This window comes from Dioscorea cayenensis, chromosome 14 (genome assembly GCF_009730915.1).
Source record: "Dioscorea cayenensis subsp. rotundata cultivar TDr96_F1 chromosome 14, TDr96_F1_v2_PseudoChromosome.rev07_lg8_w22 25.fasta, whole genome shotgun sequence".
NCBI lineage: Eukaryota > Viridiplantae > Streptophyta > Magnoliopsida > Dioscoreales > Dioscoreaceae > Dioscorea > Dioscorea cayenensis.
In genome coordinates, this window is record NC_052484.1 from 20,566,335 (window position 1) to 20,587,296 (window position 20,962).

General features: G+C 35.8%; 4 protein-coding genes across 8 annotated transcripts; 2 read left to right on the forward strand and 2 right to left on the reverse strand.

The window, feature by feature from the left end:
• The first annotated feature begins 1,504 nt into the window (after window positions 1-1,504).
• On the forward strand, window positions 1,505-2,439 carry LOC120275938. Its single transcript, XM_039282666.1, has one exon. The coding sequence runs from the start codon at window positions 1,739-1,741 to the stop codon at window positions 2,258-2,260; it is 522 nt and encodes a 173-aa protein (XP_039138600.1). The 5' UTR covers window positions 1,505-1,738; the 3' UTR covers window positions 2,261-2,439.
• An 849-nt stretch (window positions 2,440-3,288) lies between these two features.
• Window positions 3,289-5,317, reverse strand: LOC120275807 (probable RNA-binding protein ARP1). Of its 3 annotated transcripts, none has more exons than XR_005541165.1 (6): window positions 4,290-5,317; window positions 4,055-4,191; window positions 3,914-3,983; window positions 3,797-3,836; window positions 3,586-3,691; window positions 3,289-3,508 (listed from the first exon to the last, which is right to left on the reverse strand). XR_005541165.1 is itself a non-coding variant. In XM_039282514.1 (5 exons), exons 1-4 carry the CDS (start codon window positions 4,458-4,460, stop codon window positions 3,819-3,821), a joined length of 396 nt encoding a protein of 131 aa, XP_039138448.1. In that variant the 5' UTR covers window positions 4,461-5,317; the 3' UTR covers window positions 3,289-3,691; window positions 3,797-3,818. The 3 variants fall into 3 exon arrangements, 1 of the variants encoding a protein (XP_039138448.1); XR_005541166.1 differs by having other exon boundaries at window positions 3,289-3,511; XM_039282514.1 differs by having other exon boundaries at window positions 3,289-3,691.
• A 22-nt stretch (window positions 5,318-5,339) lies between these two features.
• Window positions 5,340-11,476, reverse strand: LOC120275806 (polyadenylate-binding protein-interacting protein 11-like). The gene is made up of 10 exons (XM_039282513.1): window positions 10,961-11,476; window positions 10,682-10,792; window positions 8,290-8,334; window positions 8,127-8,199; window positions 7,911-8,023; window positions 7,707-7,766; window positions 7,572-7,619; window positions 7,361-7,429; window positions 5,709-5,770; window positions 5,340-5,579 (listed from the first exon to the last, which is right to left on the reverse strand). Exons 1-10 carry the CDS (start codon window positions 11,246-11,248, stop codon window positions 5,522-5,524), a joined length of 927 nt encoding a protein of 308 aa, XP_039138447.1. The 5' UTR covers window positions 11,249-11,476; the 3' UTR covers window positions 5,340-5,521.
• A 1,307-nt stretch (window positions 11,477-12,783) lies between these two features.
• LOC120275283 lies at window positions 12,784-20,774 on the forward strand. 3 transcript variants are annotated; one of them, XM_039281816.1, is made up of 10 exons: window positions 12,785-13,818; window positions 13,913-14,277; window positions 16,903-17,059; window positions 17,141-17,295; window positions 17,377-18,252; window positions 18,330-18,485; window positions 18,630-18,972; window positions 19,047-19,117; window positions 19,219-19,341; window positions 20,090-20,774. In XM_039281816.1, the coding sequence occupies exons 1-10, from the start codon at window positions 12,963-12,965 to the stop codon at window positions 20,444-20,446; spliced, it is 3,459 nt and encodes a 1,152-aa protein (XP_039137750.1). In that variant the 5' UTR covers window positions 12,785-12,962; the 3' UTR covers window positions 20,447-20,774. The 3 variants fall into 3 exon arrangements, with proteins under 3 accessions (XP_039137748.1, XP_039137749.1, XP_039137750.1); XM_039281814.1 differs by having other exon boundaries at window positions 12,784-13,818; window positions 16,903-17,295; XM_039281815.1 differs by having other exon boundaries at window positions 12,784-13,818; window positions 13,919-14,277; window positions 16,903-17,295.
• The last annotated feature ends 188 nt before the right edge of the window (window positions 20,775-20,962 follow it).

Sequence of the window (20,962 nt, forward strand, 5' to 3'; positions counted from 1 at the left end):
AGCTGAAAAAAGTTTTTTTAAAAAAAACAAACAAAGGAAATAGTGATAATGATTAGTAGGATAGTGTTCAAAGGTGAAGAGAAGATAGAGAAGCTGGCTGAGAGAAAGCTGGAAGCACGTGAGGTGTTTGCTAGGAATTAGTTCTCTTTATTCTCAGTTGAATGTGATGGTTGTTATCAAGGCACTAGCTTTGTTCTGACTTGAAAATGATTTTCTTTTCTTTTTTTTCTTTAATATATTTATGAGTTCTATGATTGTTGTTATTTTGTGTGTTGTTATGAAGGAATAGGGTTTGGATGAAGGGATGATGTTTTTGATTAAGAAGTATGAAAGCTCTGAAAAAGTGGGCGGCAGCCAGCAGCACTATAGTAATAGTGGAAGCATGTCCACAAACCAATGCAATATATATACATATATATGTTTTTGGTGGGCAAAATGATTCCTTGTTTTACTGTTTGTGACTGGCATAATGCAGAGAAGAATACTACAGTGAGCACTATATATATATATATATATATTGGTTTTTCTGAAGAAAATATAGACTATAATTATATTAAAAAAGAATAAATCACAATGTATTGACTTGCACCACTGAATTTATAAAGTTTGAGGCTCATGTGTTTTCTCAATTGTGCTTGGGGGTAGTGGGGTTCCCATTAATTTTGTCGAGCTTTTATTTAATACATATACCCATCTGTTATTGTACTAAATTATTAATTCATTTTCTAAAATAAAAAATATTTTTAATCTTCTCATTTTAGTATTTGATTTGAATTTTTAAGAATACTTACGAGTTGTATATACGTTTATAATTATAAAAATTAAATATACAATGTACATGTACAGTTAATATAACAAATTAATATTTAAAGACGTGTGTATATAAGAATCTCAAATTTTCATCACCTCAAAAAATATTATTAGTGTATTTATGAAGTAATAATAATAATAATAATAATAATAATAATAATTTTGTGTTCTTTGAGAGTTATATTTAAAAAAAAATCATTTAAAACATAATTATTTATCATATCATTGTTTCATTCTAGCCACATACTTTTTTTTTAAAAAATACGACAAGCACCAGAACCCAGAGATGAACACATAGGGGAGCCGCGCTCACCACCGAACCGTGCTCTCACCTTTCGCGAGATGGAGATAAAACTCGGAGAGCCACACTTGACACTCGAGACAAATACCCTACACAAAAGACCCGATGCCAATAGATCAAATGACCGTTAGCTTCTAACCACATACTTCACTAATATCTTAAGAAAAAAAGCCAATATTCAAGATAAAATAAGATATCAAGTTCTTCTTCTGCTACTTCATCAGCTGCAAGTCCAAACTCAAAAGCAGCATTAATGCAAACTTGAGTGGAATCAATCTAGCTAGAACCCAAAACACAAGGCCAGATTCCAGTTGTGACCCATTAATATATAAATAGTACCAAAAATAAATCAAAGCCATTATATGAATAAATTCAATGAGTTATTCATCTCATCACTCTCTCCTTCATATCTTTCTTTCCTTTTCCTTTAACCACCCTACTTCTTTTCTCTTTCTATGGTGCTTCTTCACACACTAATGCACATGAGATCCCCCACCATAGACCACCACCACCACCTCCACCACCCTTTTAACTTTATACGCGTACAACCCTAACTTTACTTCCCTCCATATTCCCTCCCTCTAGCTATCCATTCCTAAGAGTGAAAGAGAGTGAAAGAGAAGAAGGATGGGTAACTGTGTGTTCACTGGTTTAGAAGAAGTTGATGGATTGATGATAAAGGTGGTGACCTTCAATGGAGGAGTAATGGAGCTACACCCTCCAGTGATAGCAGAGTGCATCACCAATGGTTTCCCAGGTCATGCAATCTATCACAGCCAAGACCTCTTCTCCAAACCACTCATGCATAATGAAGAGCTGTCTCCTGGAGAACAGTACTTTCTTAGGCCATTAACCATCCCTCATGGAGGTCTTCCATCAATGGTGGCACCTTATAGAGTGTCATCTTCTTCAGACCACCATGGAGTTTGGAACTATGGAGGTTATGAAGATGGTGCTAGTGCTTGGAGAGTTAAGTTGGTTATAAGTCCTGCTAAGTTGAGTGAGATATTGGCTCAGGATTCAAGGACTGAGGCACTTATAGAGAGCATGAGGACTGTGGCTAAGTGTGGCCATGGTCTTACTCCGGCTACCTCGTCGGCGGCGAGCTCCGATCAGTGGAGCTTGGCTAGTAGCCGGAAAGGATCATAACTGGCTTGTATAGTGTTAGGACAGTGATTATTATTATCACTGCTGTTAGTGATTCACTTAGGATTTTCAGGCTTTTGCTTCTCTTTTTTATTGCAAGGAGTGATGCTTTTGTGTGAATTATATATTATTATTGAGTGTTTGTGTGGTTGTCCTTGTTGTTCTCTAACCTTTTGGTTGCTTTTTTTAACCTTTGTCTCTGTCTAGATTTTTGGGTATTTTGGAAGACTGTGAGATGATGAGAATGTATGGTGATAGTGTGTACGTGTTTTTGATTGTTGTAAAAATGTTGAATGCTTATAATGCTTAGTCTTGTACGTGTAATAAAATTTGAGTTTTATCAGGTTTGTATTTCCATTTAATTTTTATCTAATGATCATATATAAAGAATGAAATCTTAGCCTTTTGGGCTTTTTCCATTTACTTGCTATTTTTATCCACATTTCTTTTTATAAAAAAAAAAGAAAAAGGTGTGCATGTATATAATCACATGATTTAAAGAAAATTAATCAATCATATGCCATAGCATATATAGATAGAATAGTTTATCCATGACCAAAAATATCTCTCTAAAAACTTGTATGAACTTCATATATATATATATATATATTTCTTCAACACACCTTGTGGATTACTTTTTCTTAAAAGAAAATAATAAATATTGATGACATCTAAGAATCATTTAATAAGATTTAACGAATTTAAACTTTGTCCCAAACTCAACAACTCTGGGTGTCCGTCCTGTGGGTCAAACTTGCCAGTCAGCTAGCCCATGGGGCATGCCAAAAAAGCCTACACAACCCTACTAACAAAGTAAGAAAAGTTTCATGCATGCTTCTTCTCTGTCCACCCAGAGCTTTCATTACAATCCCTAAAGCAACCTTCAGGCTTCAGACATTCTTGTATCCTTAGCACGCCCATGTCCCTCCCTTTGTTCCCTTTTATTAGATCCAACCATGCATTCCAATGAACCACAATATATATATATATATATATATATATTTAAGAACATACACACAAATCCAACTGTTAATGTTAACAAAATGAAGTGAAGTATTATTCCAATGAAAACAATGGCATTAAATAAATGGTGATCTAATTAGGATTATATATTAATTAGAGGATGAATCAAGAGAAGGACCTAGAGAACATAAGTATAAGAATATCATGCATGCATGCATGCATGCATGGATTTGTAAGATGATAGTTATGGCTCCAATGCAGCACCGGCCATCGCCGGAGAGCAGACACCTGCTACACAGAACAAGAGACAGTCACTGTCTTCAATGCTAGCCAATCAGTTAGATCACTGGAAGAGAGTGTCTGACCTGAGAATGTTGATGAACCATATCCATAATAATATTGTAGATGATGATAATATTGGGGACAGTAGCTGTACATGTTGTGATGATAAATTCCATAGTAGGGAGAAAACTGGTACCCATGCATGCATATACATATATATATATATATACACATCAGCCAATTTGTTTCAAGATTCAAGCTCAAAGAACTAGCTAGGATATGCATTACGCTTACCATTGGGTACATGCTCTCTGGGTTAAACCCTCCAGAGTATCTGAAAAGCCAATGAGACGAACATTTAATCAATACCATGATGCTGTATATATATATATATATATATATATATAATACCTGTAAACAGGATAGTAATAGGAGTATGGAGCTGGTTGATGAGTTGTAGGTGACAATAACCGTCTCATTGCTGTGATTACAAGAGAGATAGTGAGGTTAAAAATACAAAAGATGTGAAGTATATTTAAGTATATATAGTACCATAACGAGGAGCGGGTGGCCGTGGGGCGGTGGATAGCGCCGAGCGAAGCGAGGTTGCAGTTAGCTCTCCGACCATCAATCACCGGTGTTGAATCATGGCAAGCCCTCGTTGCTGCATCTGCGTCCTTAAATGTAACCTAAAACATTAATTATAACAAGATCAAGAGATAACCATGCAAGAGAATCAAAGTGAGTGTCATATATATATATATATAAAGAGAGAGAGAGAGAGTACAAAGCCATAGCCTTTGGAACGGCCGGTGTGTTTATCGGTGATGACAACAGCCTCAAGGATCTCACCGAACTGAGCAAAAGAATCGGCGCACGGTGTCACGCTGTGTCTCCCATGCAAGCCCACCGACAAAGATCTTAGTGAACGTTGTGTCCTCTTGTGCACCATTGCCATTGTTATGAGGTGCCATAACCATAGATAATGTGTAGATGAACAGAGGCGAGTGAAGAGAAAGGGAAGTGGCTATGTGGCCTTCTCTAAACTAAAGCATGATAAATGATAAAGAGAGAGAGAAAGAAGGGTTTTGATATTTGCTAGGCTGTCATCTCAAAACCTCAAATAATTTATACATATATGTTGGCCATGTTATGTGTAATTGCCTCTTTGGGAAGAAGAAGATGCATTAGTCCTTCTTGATCTTATGATCTTTGTAAAAGATGCCAACGTACCTATGGGCACCGCCCAACGAATTGAACTGTGTTGGATCTTGGAACTTGGGACTCGTTAAAAACTGAACCTATCCAAAGCTACAAGGGACAAACTTGCTTCTTATTGTTGTCATCTCATATTTATTTTGTATTTCAATGTAGAATCTATTGTGAAAGATGTGGAACTGGAACCAGAAAATCATAAGAGGAAAGACAAGCAAAGTGATGTTCAGTTGAATTTGTCAGTTTTGATGAGATCCAAGTCCAGGCTCAGGCTGCGCCAAAGCTTGATTTGCTGACACTGCTCAGTCTACCAGACAAACAGTCAAACAAATCAAAGAGTTCCGTCAGGAAACCAACATGTGACTACTCTGTCATGACTCATGGCCAGCTATCCATCCATCCCTCCCTCATGGCCAACTCCATCATAAGAACAGAGAGTTTTATTGGCATTTAATACCGTTTACTGTTAAAAATGGTGATGTCATTTGTAAATTAAATAAAAAAAAAACATAAACTTTTCAAAAGATTGATAACATTAACCATGTTTTTTTTAACATTTGATATTTGATAAAAAAGCTCAAGCCTCCAGAATGAAAACTAAAAAAACCACCAACCCTGCAACTTGCAAACAAAGAGGAATCTGTTCCCTCTGGATAAACTAAGACTCAACTAGGTACAAAAGGCAAAATAAAAGAGATTAACTTATAAAACCGAGAGATATAACTTAATGTGCATATATGTGTCTGTCTATATTACGATGATGATTACTAGTGCCATTTAGTCGCCTCACTGGACCTGCAAGATTCAATGCACGGGTGGGCGGGGTGAACGTGGGCGCACAGGAGTCTTTGAGGGGCTAACCCTGATTAATTTTTCAGGCATTAGGTTGAGTTAGCATGTGTTTGTGTATACAAACAAATATATATATATATATATATACTCAAAACAATAATAAGGTAGATAGATAATTAAGACTATGAGAAAGAAACACCTTATGGGCAGGGATCCCAGAACCACTCCGCTGCAGTTGAGAGCGGCAATAGCACTCTCAGCCTGCAAGATAAGACTGAAGATTAGGAAGCATATCACTAAAATGCGTTAGTGAAAACAAAAATTTGAACATCTAAAATAATAGAAATGGATTTCTTGCAGTCAAGAGGACATGTTATAATGAAAATACAATATTTGAAAAGAAGTTTCTGAGAATGAAACAATTGATAATACTGATACGAACGTGTAGAGCAGAAATTTCTTGCATTCATATTATGTGTAATAATGAAAATACAATATTTGAAAAGAAATTGCCCCACTGAGAATCTTTAAATAGCTTGAGTTCATTATGTATGGATCATCTGCTAGTAACTTCACAATTGCAGTTCCTCAATAGTAAAATAAAATTCAAAAAGGTGTTGCCTCTGCATCAAGCAGCCATTTTGCTTGATGAAGTTGCCTAAGTTTCAGCTTCGAAGCAGCATGAAAAGCTAGAACATGTTTAGCAATTCTAACTATTACTAATCAAAGGAATCATCTTCTCATGAGAAGTTACAGTTGATTTTCTTTATCATATTTTCAGCATTTCAACATAAATTTCTCGGAAAAAAGATTGCAATTGAGTTTGGCCAACCTCACAAATGACAATTTCTCCAGCACCTTTAATTCTAGAAATGCATTAAAGCCAGGCAACACACTTTGTCTAGAAGTCAAACTCCTCAATTGAGACCATCAGATCATAGAGACCCACCAGCTAACTTCATCCAAACTGGTTTAGCAATTATATAGGGATGAAGTCTAGCCGTTAAGCATGGTCCCAGCTTTATCTATGTTGTGTCTAAACAAAAAAAACCTTTTCTAGGCATAAGCCATAAGAAATGACTAGATCATGGATCAATTTATGCATAGAATTCAAGTTTAGTTATATCAATTCACAAAACAGAGACTGAAAGTTTGACTGCTTAGGAAATTATCGTTTCCAGCCCTGAAGTTGGTCTTATTGGTGTTGGAGGGGATAAAGCATGTAGAAGTGAAACAACCAAAATCAAGTAAATAATGACAGCCAATGAGAACTGAGAATCTTCCAATACAATCAGCTATAGGTCATCTCAGCAATAAAACATGGTTATCCTTAAAAAAGTTCCAACATTATAATCAAATATTTTATTCTTAAGCCAAGCTCTTTTGAAACTCAAACATACCCACACGTTCAGTTCTCAAGCTTGAACTTTTGGCTTGGAACTGTATTCAGCTCATTAAAGTAGTGTTGCGAGCACAATAACTTCTCTTCATAGGTCATCTCAATATTGCTCACAAAACTGAAACCAAAAGTGTATAAGGAGAAGCAGAAACTTATCTCTGCTCCTGTTATTCATATGACTTTCACCTCTACAAAGCAAAACATCGTACCTTTCATCTGATAGACTCGAACATTTTATTTACCTTCATTATATTTTTGGACATCTCTTATTCAATAATATGCAAGGTAAAGGTGTAAAACAGAATATCGACAATATAAATGAAACAAGCAACTAGTAGCTTAAATCACTAAGAATGGTGTGCAGAAGATAAGTTAAGATTAACATTTAAAACCGACAACCAATTAAAAATAGTGATATGAATGTGTAGAGCCAAGTATACTAAGTTACCAACCATTGCAAACTCAACAAACGCTATTCGGGTAGAATGATGATAATCTCCCAGAAGCCTCAACCGATAGACCTATAATATATAAAAAAAAAACATTGTTATCATCTTGTTTTCTCCATGTATTGCTAAATTCATAGATACCTAAATCAAAATCCTGATTCCTGAATACTTTTTTTATCTCTTTTAAACAATAGCAAGACAGAAAACAACAAACCTCTCCACATAATGTCTCAAAGAAGTTTCTGAGATGTGTTTGAGAAACCTACAAATTAACAAAGGAAGGTAATAGCAACGCCACAGCATATATTATATGACACAATAGAAAGTTGTATACAAAAAAAAAGTATACCTTCTTATCAATATTTGTACAATAGATAGTTCTTGTGCACATCTCTCTCTCATCTTCGGACTAAAATTCAAGGGACAAATATTATCAATGAGAAGTGTAATATATCACGAGAAAATTTTTTTTCTAAGTGCCCATTAAAAAGTAATATGCTACTCTACCTCAGTAAATTCAAATATACAGCCTAACAGTTTCAGATCCTCATACCTTGGGCAAAAATGTCGGGTTCACAGGTGCTATTGCAGTCTTTGAAGGAAGCACACGTACAGGGTAGTAACCGAGCATTGTTCCTTGAAGACTTAGAGCAACCCTTGCACCCTCTGAAGTTGCATTGATCATTAAGAACAAAAAGAGACGTGATTTAATCAATGCAAAAAGTTTACACACAGCATAAAAACGATTGTGATGGCACAAGAAAATTACCCTCATCTGTAAATTCTATAAAAGCAAAACGCAGAACAGAATTTGGATCACCACAAATACGACAGTCAACAACCTTCAGCATTAAAAATTGAATGAATTTCCGAAGAACCAAGTTTCAAACAAAAACTCTGGGAATTGGGAATGTAGGATTTGAGGAGTTTACATTTCCACAGTTAATGAAGAGAGCTGCAAGCTGTTCCTCCGTGACCTGCATTGCAAAACAAATTTATATTGAGTTATACAAGTCACGAGAAAGATAAGATTCTTTCCAAAACTGAATATGATAAAGAAAAAAATGGTAAGAATCTCTATCATGCAGTCAATAACAGAACAATTTTGCATGCTTCTTTCATGATTTCTTGATTGAGTTGTGAAGGAACTATGCCCACCACTTGAAGTGGACAAGTTTAAAAGGAGCAAATGCAATGGGCAGAAAACCTTTTGACTCCACATCAGAACAAACAGCAGAGCCAAATAAATAAATAAATAAAAGAAGTGATGGATAGAAGAACAAGAAGAAAAAGGGTATTGATAATAAAGAAAACCACAAACCATTTATGTGTAGATATATTCATCCCCGTTTTAGTTTCCTTCTCATCACTTCCACAACTTAGAGGTGGGCCCAGATCAAAGTTCAATCACACCCTCACGAAAGTTGTCTTTATGTTGCTTCTAAAATTATCATCCCTTCCATCATGCGCCGGTCCAAAATTATCCATACATCACCAAAACTTCAAGATTCTATGACTTCTTCCTTTTGAAGTCAATGATGTGGGACACATTGTTGTCTTCTTTATCAAAACACCACATGGATAAGATCACGATGATTTTCATCTAAAGAAATCAAACAAATTTCACATGAATCAACCTAGTATCACTGTCACACTACACTAACATTACATGATTATTTGATTAACATATTCTTTTCTACACTCCAGAGATCCTAATGAAGTTGACATATCGCTGTCCGTGTCTCTAAAAAGCGTGTTTCAGTAATTCTTTGCCATGTTGAAGATGTTTGACTCGAAGGACGAGAGATAGATTAGTCAACATTGTTATTATCTTTTGCACATTTGCCATCACTTGCTAACATCGCTTTTATTCATAAACCATCGTAATACAACTTAATATCTTAAAGCACATTGAAGCACATTGATGGTTAAATATTCCTTTACGTGTCTGCGATGATCTTCACTGCACCTTGAAATTGAAAGACTAGAATAAAAAACAAAAACGAAGTTCCCCAATATCACAAGTTCAAAATGATCATACTTTTTTTTTAAAAAAAAAATCCATTATGGTCTCGCCAAAAAATATATAAATACATATTAAATGATGACAAGTAAATAATGAAGACTTAAAAAATCCTTAATGTTTCTGTAATGCCGAATGTCCAATGTGAGGTAACAAATTAACAAAATTAAAAATCCTTGGTTTAGCTTGCTGAGTTTTCTCGATCCATTCAAGGAATTGAAGATCTATCTAAAAAGGATAATTTATCCTAACAACTCTATCTAAAAGGATAAATTATCCTAAAAAAATAAAAATAAAACTAAAAAAATAATTTAAAAAAAAAACACAGACACGGACGTGCTCACGCAAGAATAATTATGTAATTAACTAATTAATGATGAAGGCGTCATAATATTCATAAGTCATAAATCTTCTAATTAGTACGAGAACCATGAAAGTATAATGTCAAAAATAAACAAGAATGAGAAATAGTAAAAATAGGGAACACAATAGTCTTTTCGGTTTACCTACATGGGCAATTTCAAATTTAAGTATCAAAGAATAACTAGAGTTTACACACAACATTTAAGAGGATAAACAAAAAGTAGAGGTTTATGATAAATGAATGAAATATGTCCACCTTTCCTCTTTGCCCTTATGTCCCCTTCCCCCCTTTCCCTTTCCCTTTTTTTTTTTGACTTTACTGTCATGTTTTTTCACCCCCTAACTATCTAGGTGAGTATTCACAAGGATGAAGTGAAATTAACAAATCCTTTCTCTTAAATTTTGTAAATAAATATTGTTCAACCAGGGGCTGAGTTCACTTTCTCAGACTGATGGCTTGAGGTCTCATGTTCCAATTACATATTACTTATAGCACTCTCAGTTTTGAGCACTATGCAGACCCAACTATCCACAGACTATCAACTATAAACATCAAATGCAAGACAAACAATGAAAAAATTTATCCTTCAGTCTTTTTTACTTATTCATTATAACTAATTCACTTAAATTAAGAAAATAGATTAAAATTAATTGATAATCTAAAATTTATAAAAAATTATATCGTTTTTTCATGATTATTTTTATTTAAAATATAATTTAATAAAAATGTATACTTGAATATAGAACAATGGAAGTTGTAGAATTACATTAAATATAATTCATAAATTTTTTAAATGAACCAATAAAAAAAACAAATTAAAAATGATCAGAGGGAGTAAATTACCGTGAAAGTCAAAGTTCTACTAACCAATCAAAGAAATTGATCGTACATCATAACAATTACAAAATCAAAATGCATCAAATTGGTAAGCATTCACCTGGTGATCGATCTCAGAAACATAGACAGTCCTCCTGATAACTTCTTCTTTCTGCGCCATGCTTGTCCTATTATTCATCCGCCGCTTCCCTTGTCCATATCCATTCTTCTTCTAAACAAACCAAAATCCCAGCAAACAAGAACATGATCGGCAAATTAGAAGAACAACAATAACACAACAATATATATATATATATATATATATATATATATAATAAAAATCTCTTCTTCACGTCAAGTGAAGAAAAAACAGAAGAAAATAAAGAAAAAGACATCTCACCCTCCGACCACCATTGGCGATGCCATTCCCAACACCATCGGGGGATCCGAAACCAGTGGAATAAGGCCGACCACCACCGACTTGCTGGTTGTTCGCAAGGGACGGTGGCACAAATTCCTCCGCCATCGGATTCAGCTTCGAGAGCAACTCCTCTAGATCCCTCATATCCCTCTTAAAACCCTCTCCGGATCCCTGATCGGCGACTCCATTCTTCATCGCCGGTTCCATACTCCCATCCAGCTCCCGACTCCCCAGATCGGCACCTCCAGCGGTCTCAATCACGGCCATGATCCCTACCCTTCTTCTCAGAATTACAATCGATGAGCCAAATGAGCAGACTGTGAATCTCTAAGCCAACAAGGCGTCCACCATGGATCGCGAGGTAGATCAAATGGAGAAGAGGATAGAGATGAAGAGAAGATCAACTAGGGCATTCGTTGGCTTCGTTGGAGGAGAGGAAGGAGGCGGAGGTCATCGGATTGTCCGTTTCCTCTCCTCTCTCTCTCTCTCTCTCTCTCTCTCTCTCTTTATTCCATTTTTTTATCTTCTATTACAAATGTTCGGTAATTTTATAAAATAAATATTAAAATAAATTTTCCCCGGAAATAATGTTGAGTTAGTTCATATTTAATATAAGTAAATGAATATGTGAAAAATAATTATTTTTAATATTAATAACTAAAAAATCTCAAATGTTTGTGTTTTTGGATATGGGAGTGGAATATTAATTGATTTGGTTTTGATAAATTAAATTTCTTTTTTGTTTAAAGTTGGATCAAACCTTTTGCCTTGATTATTGTTGACCGTAATAAATTAAAATTTAAAGTGTGATTTATAATTAATATTAAAAATTTTAATCATTTGATAATAAACATATAATTTTATTTTTTTTAATAATGTGCCAAGTCAATACTATTATTGTTTTTCAAAGTTGATTTAAACTTTACGTGATATATTGTATTGACTTGTTTCATTTCAATTGAATTCTTATGTAATTTATTTTTATATTTCGTTTAAGTATTAATAAAGATGGTCGTTAAAGATGTTTATATTTCAATATCACCTCGATTCATAGAACAATTTAGTGCTTATAAAAATAAAAAGCTAATAAAAAAATAATTAAGAAGAAATAAAAAGAGATTGTTGTAGTTTTGAATTCAAATTTCGTATGTATGAAAAGAACATTTATTAAAAGAAAGTCTATATTTTTGTTGTAAAACTCATAACACATTCTTTTGAAAAATCGATAGGCCGAAAAACAAGAAAAAAAATAAAAGAACAAAAAAACCGTAATATACACGAAAGATACATAACAGATAGAAATATTCTAAACATAAATCTATGCATGTCATTATATGCATATACACAAAACATTAAACTATCTCTCTCTACATTTGATCAAACAGTAAAATAATAATAATAATAATAATAATAATAATAAGTTATTTAAAAAAAATCAATAAAAATGCTACCAATAAATTCATTCATAAAATATTTTTATTACAACCTTTATCAAATCAAGATTATATTTTCAAGTCTGATTTTATATTTACAAGATTTCCTTTTTCATAATCCAGTGAAAAACTCAAAATTATACATACATCATCTCAATATTCAATAATAATGCATGAACACAAAACATTATATTGATTAAATTAAAGTCAAACAATATATAAAAAAAAAAAAAAACGAAATTTTTAAAAACTAAACCAAACCAAACCAGGGCCGGTTCAGGCTAACCCAAGAAGTTGGGTTGAACCGGGCGAAATAAACCGGTTCACGGGGCTCGGCCGGACGCAAAGACCATCCTTAACTAAATCGCATCTTCCCTCCGATCCCGCTCCTCCGTGTGCGAGAAGCCAAACCTCCCCGCGTGGCGTGGATAGAGATCGCAACCCCCGCGAGAGCGCACCGCTCTTCCCTCTCTCTTCGATCCCAAATCCATCGTCTTCCATCCCTCTCATCCCCCCAATTTCACGAAGCCGAGGCCTTCCTTGCTCTGATGAAGGGCCGGTCTCATCCCCTACCGACGGCGGACCCGCCTGATGACTGGGGCGACGGTTCCTGGACCGTGGATTGCTCCTGCGGCGTCACCTATGATGATGGCGAGGAGATGGTGAGCTGCGACGAGTGCGGCGTCTGGGTGCACACGCGTTGTTCCCGATTCTCCAAGGGGGATTCCTCTTTCGCCTGCCATAAGTGCACTGCTCCATCTTCTTCCTCTGCTCATGCTATTGGAGGCGATGCCGAAGAGACGGAGGTCGCCCGCCTCCTTGCTGAGCTCCCCACCAAGGCTGGTTACTCCTGCTTTCCGAATCCTTCTCCTCCGCGGCGCCCCGTCCGCCTCTGGGCGGAAACCCCCCTCGAAGATCGGGTCCATGTGCAAGGGGTTCCCGGTGGGGATCCGGCTCTCTTTCGCGGTCTCTCGTCTGTTTTCACCTCCGAGTTGTGGAAGTGCACCGGGTATGTGCCTAAGAAGTTTAATTTCCAGTATAAGGAGTTTCCTTGCTGGGATGAAAAGGAGGGGGACGAGGAGGAAGAGGATGAGAATCCTGCGAACCGTGGTGCTGGCGTACTGTTCTCGTTGTCGAAGGAGATTCTTCCTCGCGTACCCAGCGCGAGAAATTTCGATTGGAGGTCATCAGAAGGAGTGAGGAAGCGTGAGGGTGTTAGGCCTTTGGGCGGCGGCAGCCGCTCCCAGAGCAGTGGTAAGAAGGAAAGAAATAACCGGTTTCGGGTAGTTGGAGGCCATTCTGGCAAGCGAAAGAAGGAGGACCAGGGTGAAGGAAAGGACCGGAGCTCGAAGAAAAAGGCCAGGAGCATAGCTTATAAGGCCATGGAGGCTAACAACAAGAGAGGTTAGGGATTGATCTACGAAAAAGTTGATTGGATAGATTAGATTTTGTTTTTCTTTTCTTTGAATAAATGGATTTATTGATGAATTTTTATCAGGTTCAGTTGGTCGTGTCAACAAATCTGACATGTTTGAGGACGGCAGTCTTCAGGTTGCAGAGTCTAATCTTGAAGATCAGAAGATGGTGGATACAAAGAAAGGCCTTTCAGAATTAAATTCCGGTGATCACCTGGTAGAGGAGGATAAAGTCAGCACAAAATCTGGTAACACTATAGTTGTTAACGCCCAAAGGGGAAGTTTTTCTGATCAAGGATTGAAGCAGAATAACTCGGAAGCACCTGTAAAGGTTGGAAGAGCTGAACAGTTGGATATTGTAAAAACCGAGAATGCTACTGATGATGATGCTTTCATTGCAGCTGGAGGTCAGGGAAATGAGCCTGTCAAGGTTTTGGTTAAAGAAGAGGTAAATTTTCTGATGTAAATTTTACTTGTTTTTCACTTCATGTTCCTGTTTCGTATCAGTTTGAGCACCAAATTTTGGTGTATTGCTTGGTTTTGAGCTACGAAATTTAGTTGATTATGTACAGCTCATAGGCCACGTTGTTTTGATGATTCTTGATAGCAAATTTTCTGTGTCATTCCCTTCTGCTTTTCCTTTCTTTTCTTTTTTTGGTGGTTATTATTATTGTCTGATCTTAGTTGCAGTGACTAGGTTAAATTGTCTTGGGTTATAAGAATCTAAATCGGGAAAAGAAAACAAAAGAGGAGTTTAGTTACTCAAGTGAGCTCTCTCACAGCAGAAATGTCAATTTGATAAGTAAACCTTTCCTGCATCCTTGAAATTACCAGTGGAAAGGAAATATAAGATTTGGTGAATGGTTCAACCTTAATGTGAACCTTGTTCCTTGAAGGTAGGGATACTGTAACAACTTGGGTGTAATGTTTTTGATGGAAACAAAATTGTGGCTGTGTAGTATATGCTTGTCTAGTAGAATTTTACCATTCATTGTGATTGATAAGTTCTTAAACCATACACATCCTTGCAGATCATTTAGGAAACATTTTGTAATTTCCATTATTAATTCATAACACCATCTTCTCTGTTTTCATAACTCAAGCCGTGTATTATTTTTCTACGGCCTTTTTTCCTTGTTTATTTCTACTGGAATTATAGTGCCTGTCTGTATTTGCGCATTTGGGGTGTTAGTTCATCTTTGACCATTCTTCTTTCCTGCTCAATTGAAGTTTTTTTGAATTCAGTAGAAATTTTTTCGTTTTTATTTTTTGCTAATATTGTGACCAATAAATCATCTAATCACTTCCCTCTATAAACACTAATTTTAAAGTAATGGACACTTTGAGCTTTTGTTGTAGCATTTTGTAAAACGTTGCTTTCAAGAAGTAGAGCTATCATCAAATAGAACTTCTTTAAAGTTAATTTTGTTGTTCAGTTAGTTTATATAATTATATAGAAGAGGTCTCATATTAAGTTTTTTTTTTGGGTGTAAATTACTATATAGTATAGTATATATAATATTTATTTTTGAGACATTATTAAGATAACATTATATAATTAAATAATTATTAAAATAGCTCTCCTCCTGAAGTATTTATTAAACTAACATCATAGCTTTACATAACCAATATAGTCCTAGACTTTGTGTTGCTTTTTTTGCCTAATGTACATTAACTCACGTGACCCAAGCAATCATGTTTATGTTTGTTTCTAAAACTCATTTTTTTATAATGTTATTTTGATTTTTTAAATGTTATTCTCCCACTTCCTTTCACACTTCATGTTCATTTTTTTTTTTTTTTAATGTTTTGTCCATGTCCTATAAATTTATATATTTGCAACTTTAACCTAGTATTGATTTGAAGAAAATCTATTGAGATTTAGATGAGTTAATATTCAAAACATTTTCATCTTTATAATTTTCATCAAGTGTTTCAGTATTTGATTATCATAATCTTTTTTATCAGCAATAATATAAAATATTTTACATGTTTTCAATTTTAAACAAATGATTTCATCCTACGGTAATGCCTAAGTGAATTATTAATGCTTCGGAGTTACTTGATTGTATACTACTTTGAAATTAAATTGATTCAAAAAGTTTGTGGGTTCTCTCTTATCTCTAACGTCTCCCTATTTGATGAATGTTTACTTGAAGTCAGAGGTGAAGCTTTTTTTAGTAACGAGGAATATAAAAGTGGGGGTAGTATGGACTAACATACATTAGGCGAAGAGAACCAAGAAAGGTTGACGTCACCAATGATGAGGTGGTGGATGAGTGAAAGTAGTATCATGTTAGTTCAATAAATAGTTTGAGAGGAGCTCTATTTGAGTAATTATGTAATTTAATAATGTTATATAAAAAACTCTTTTAAAATCTGTATAAAATTTAATGATATGAAAAACTAACTAGAGAACTTTAAGTTAAGAAAAAAAAACTGTTTTTAAAGTTCTTATCGAAAACTAATATGATTAACTTAAAAATTATAATGATATAGGATATTTTAAAATTTGATTCTTATCTTCTTGAAAAAAAATTATTAAATTATTTTTTTATTCTCGATTTGTTCTTGGAAGTTTATAAATTTTAGAGTTTGGAGAATGGTTGTTGGAAATAGACTTTATTTGAAGAGGGACTATAAAGTTAAGGTTTATTCAAGGATTTTAGTTTTCTGTCTCTATAAGAAATCTACAAATTTTAGCTTTTTTGAAGTTAAAACTGTTTTATGCTTGAAAATAAGCTGAAGTTATTCCTTTAATTTAGCTCTTCAATGATCAGAAAGCTCTCCAAACGCAACTCCGGCAGCATCATTAGTGTCTAATATTGCATTTGTAAGTTCTGTTTTTTAAAAAAAGACCCTCTGTTTGTGGAGCACTTGAGTTCCACCTCTAAAAGTTCTATCTCTTGATTTTTCAGCAGGGCATGCTTAATTGTTTAGTTGTTAATTAGAGTTTCTTTCTACCTTTTTGTCAATTTGTTCATCATGGTCTTTGACGATTTTTGAAATAGAGAGTTGTTGTGACTTGTAAAACTTTCTTAATCAATGTTTGTTCCTGTCTCATTGCTATTAGGATGTCAGCAATGTTGTACATGGCTTAAAACAACCAAATGATGGGGATCATCATGAAGGTGTTGTGACAGGCTCTGAGAACTCAAACCATGTTGATACTATTCCACAGAACACTCATCTGGGAATAATCGATTCTACAAGGCCTCCAGATGCAAATGGTACAATTTTACTCAGTTCTAAAATGTATGAAATTGAAGTGAAAAGTGAATTCGGTGGTGAGCAAATCACAGAAAATGCAGAATTTCAATCACATCCTACAACAAATGGCATATTGGCTGATGCGCATCAGGTGCCGTGGAAGCCACACAGTTCCATGTGCTGCTCAACTGAGAATCCTCAGCAGCATGAACCCATTAGCTGTTTGCAACCTGATGAACACAGATCACATGGAGAGGTGAGTTTAAGTTGTGTAGGTTCTGATGAGAAAACATACAGGATGGTTTCTAAATCTAGTGAGTGTAAACAACATGAACAGGTAGTGGATGAATCAGCAGGGTTAGTGGTAGCCCCTGAAGGTTCCACTGGAGGGAAGCTTGACTCAGTAAATGCCCTAGAGTCCCTGAAATCAGGAGACCCAGACATCAGTCATTCTACTTGCGATGCTTGTGAATTGGATAACGGTGGCAGGATAGTTTCACCAATACAGGGTACCTCAAGAGGTGACTCAGCAGGACCCACTAGTTCTTTAGAAGAAAAACATGACTCCATTGCTTATGATTCCCCCAAATCAGCAGGGCCATACACTGGTCAACCGGCTAGCAGTGGTCATAAAGGTCTGGGAAAAATTCCTTCATCTGCACTAGTCAGCTCTAGATCAGTTTTGGGAAAGCCTGATTCGGGAAAGTCTGAGTCACCAGGTATTGCAGCATCCTTGACAACTATGAAGGCTGTTCACTCATCCAAACCACATCGAGTGAAGGTAAACACATCTTCTGTGGGCAAGAAAGAAGATGTGACTATTGGAGTATCACCAGAAGAAAGTACACAAGTGATTTCAAAGCATCCAACAAAGGACAATTCTAGAGTTTCCACATATTCTGAATCCATATTATCACAGCCAAGCAAAATCTCTTACGCTTCTGCTTCTAAGCATGATTTATCAGATCCAAAAGAAAAGCATGCAGGTTCATCTTCTAGAGCTTCCATCAGAGAGAATATGGGAATATTGAGTGAGGTGAATACTCAAGGTGCATCTTCGGTTCAAATCAAAGTGAAATCTTCAACATGCCAAAAAAATGAAAAGAACAATCAACCGTTTTCTCAACCATCATCAAAGATTTTCAATAATTCAATTGGTATGCGGCTGCCAACCTCAGTTAATACTCTAAATGCAGGACTGAGTGATGAAGAGGTGAGTAAATTTGTATTATCTTTTGTTACTATTGAACTTCTGATTCTTACATAGTGCATGTCTCTCTTCTTTCACAGCTAGCACTATTGCTACATCAACAACTAAACAGCTCTCCTAGAGTTCCTAGGGTGCCCCGAGTGCGTCAAGCAACTGGTATGCAGTTGACCTCTCCAACTGGCACAAGTATGCTATCAAAGCGGTCTTCCTTCTCTGGAGGAAAAGATCATGTTGTGGTGAGATTTTTCTCCTTTCTTATTAAATCCTTTGGCATATATTGGCAGCATTAATTTCCTTTCTTTCCTTTGGTTATATTACTAGGTTATGCTAATCATGGTAGACTACAGGGTTGTTTAACTGCAGTTTAATTTGTTCTTTAGGTTCCTAGAAGGAAGAACAAGGAAGATCCATCCAGAGATGGTTCTCGCAATTCTCGGGAGTTAAGTGGTGACACCAAAAGGCTGGGCAGGTACCCACTGTCTCCTGATAAAAAACATCTGGACTCTTCCCTTATGACAGTTGGCTCTTTCAAGAATGATGCATGGAGTAGGTCTCCTGATAGTGCTACATCTGGGAGGAAGAATACTCCCATTGCTTCCACTGCAGGGTCAAACAGTACCCATTCTTCATCCTTAGATGTAAATGGACAAAATGTTTTAGCCACAAGAAGTTTGACCAAGGATATTTCTGATGACGATGGTGTTTCTGCTCGCACTCTGCCAGGTTTGCATGGTTTACTTTGATTCTTATAAATCTGACTCTATTTGGTCTTACAATTTTTCTTCTTTTGTCCACAGGTTTGGTTGATGAGATTATGAAGAAGGGTAGGTGCACATCATATGAAGAGCTATGTGATGCTGTTCATCCGGTAAAATATCATTGTTTCCTATCTAATAAGCCACTAATTGTTTGGTTGGTTTTACATTTTACTGGTTTATAATGTTTTATCGTTGTTTTGTCTTATTGCAGCATTGGCATAGCTTGAGGAAGCCAAATGGCGAACGATATGCATATTCAAGCCATTCACAAGCTGTCTTGGACTGTCTGAGGAACAGGAATGAATGGTCACATCTCATTGATCGGGGTCCCAAGGTATTTTACTTATCAAGCCCCCAAACTTCTATAGTTCTATCTATTCGGAGTACTATTTGATTTCTGGTAGGCTTCTTTCTCCTCATGAAATTTATATTTGGGTGTCTTTTAACATTTTGATGGTATTATTCTTTACCTTGCGCAAAAAGCACCTTTTTTCCTTGTTAATATATTTATGAAAAAAAATGGCATAAAGTTATCAGGGTGAGTGTGGTCCATATGTTTACATGGTTTTTCTGTAATTGGTGTTACTTGTGAATGGAACTCTTTTGTTTTGTATGTCAGGCATGAGTAGGTAAGAAATTTGAGTTGATTGAAATAATGCGGACTGATAGTTTAGATGCAAGGCCATTGGTCTGAAAAAATTGGAGAATGGGATTGGGAACATATGGTAGAATCTACTGGATTTTGGTTGCCACCTAAATTTGTATATCAAAGGTGATCAATTTGATTTTCTCCCCTTGTATGAACTTAAGATCACCTTGGAAAAAATTTGATGACTACATGATGCTATATCTAACGGATAAGGACAATTTTGCTTTTTGTTGAGTTGGTATCCCTATTGGACCAGCGGTTGTGTGATTAATTACATTGTCTGGTATGACCTTTATATTGCCTCCCTTAAATTGCCTTGTAATACACCTCTTTTAAAATGGCTGTTCTAGCATTCTGCCTGATTTATTATATACATTGTGACACAATTAGTTGATTTTTGATGAATTTAAGGTGATTGTGTTACCTGTTTCAGACAAATTCAAGTAAGAAAAGGAGAAAGATTGATTCTGACACATCATACATAGAATCTGAGAGCGAAGATGCCAAAAACAAGGACACGAAAGAGGAAGACGACAAGAATGGAGATTCACATCGAGAAGATTTCCCAAAGGGCAAGAGGAAAGCCCGGAAACGCAGACACCTGGAACTACACAGTCGAAGTTCAAAAGACAGGAAGAGGCACAAGCAAGATTTGACGGTTAATGATCCGGCAGCACATTCCCATTCAAGCAACGAAGACGATGACAGTGATGAGGATGAAAGCCAAGAAGCCAGATTCCATGCTGTAGGAACTGAGGTCTCTGCATCCTCCTCTGATGAAACCGACTAATGCTTGTACAATATGTGGCGAATAACAGTAGTAGTTTCAGTCTGATTGTGACCTTTCTCCAGGTCCATTAAAGCATAACCAATGAGTGAAGATCTGTCTAAGCCCTCTGCAGTCCCAGGAATCCCAAGAAATTTCAGGTCAGGCTAATGCTATAGATGTTAATCCACACCAAGTCAAATGCTCAAGCACCGTTACAACACCAGCGTTTGTTACAAAGGGAATCAAACATACCAATGATGTGGGTTGACTACATTGTATATATTTTGTAGCCCAGAATCAACTGTTTGAAAACCTTCATCTTGTTGTGCCATCCATTTCTTCTGTAAAATTTTAATTCGTGAACTCAAAAAACTTCATAATAAAATTTTGTACTCATGATAAAATTACCAACTAATTTTACAATTAACTTGCAAAAATTATAATTACCAAATCTTAAAGTACATACAGACAAAGCGGCACCTGACCAGTTGACAGCTGTAACCCGAGTCCCTCGCTTTCAGGCCCCCTTCCAAACCA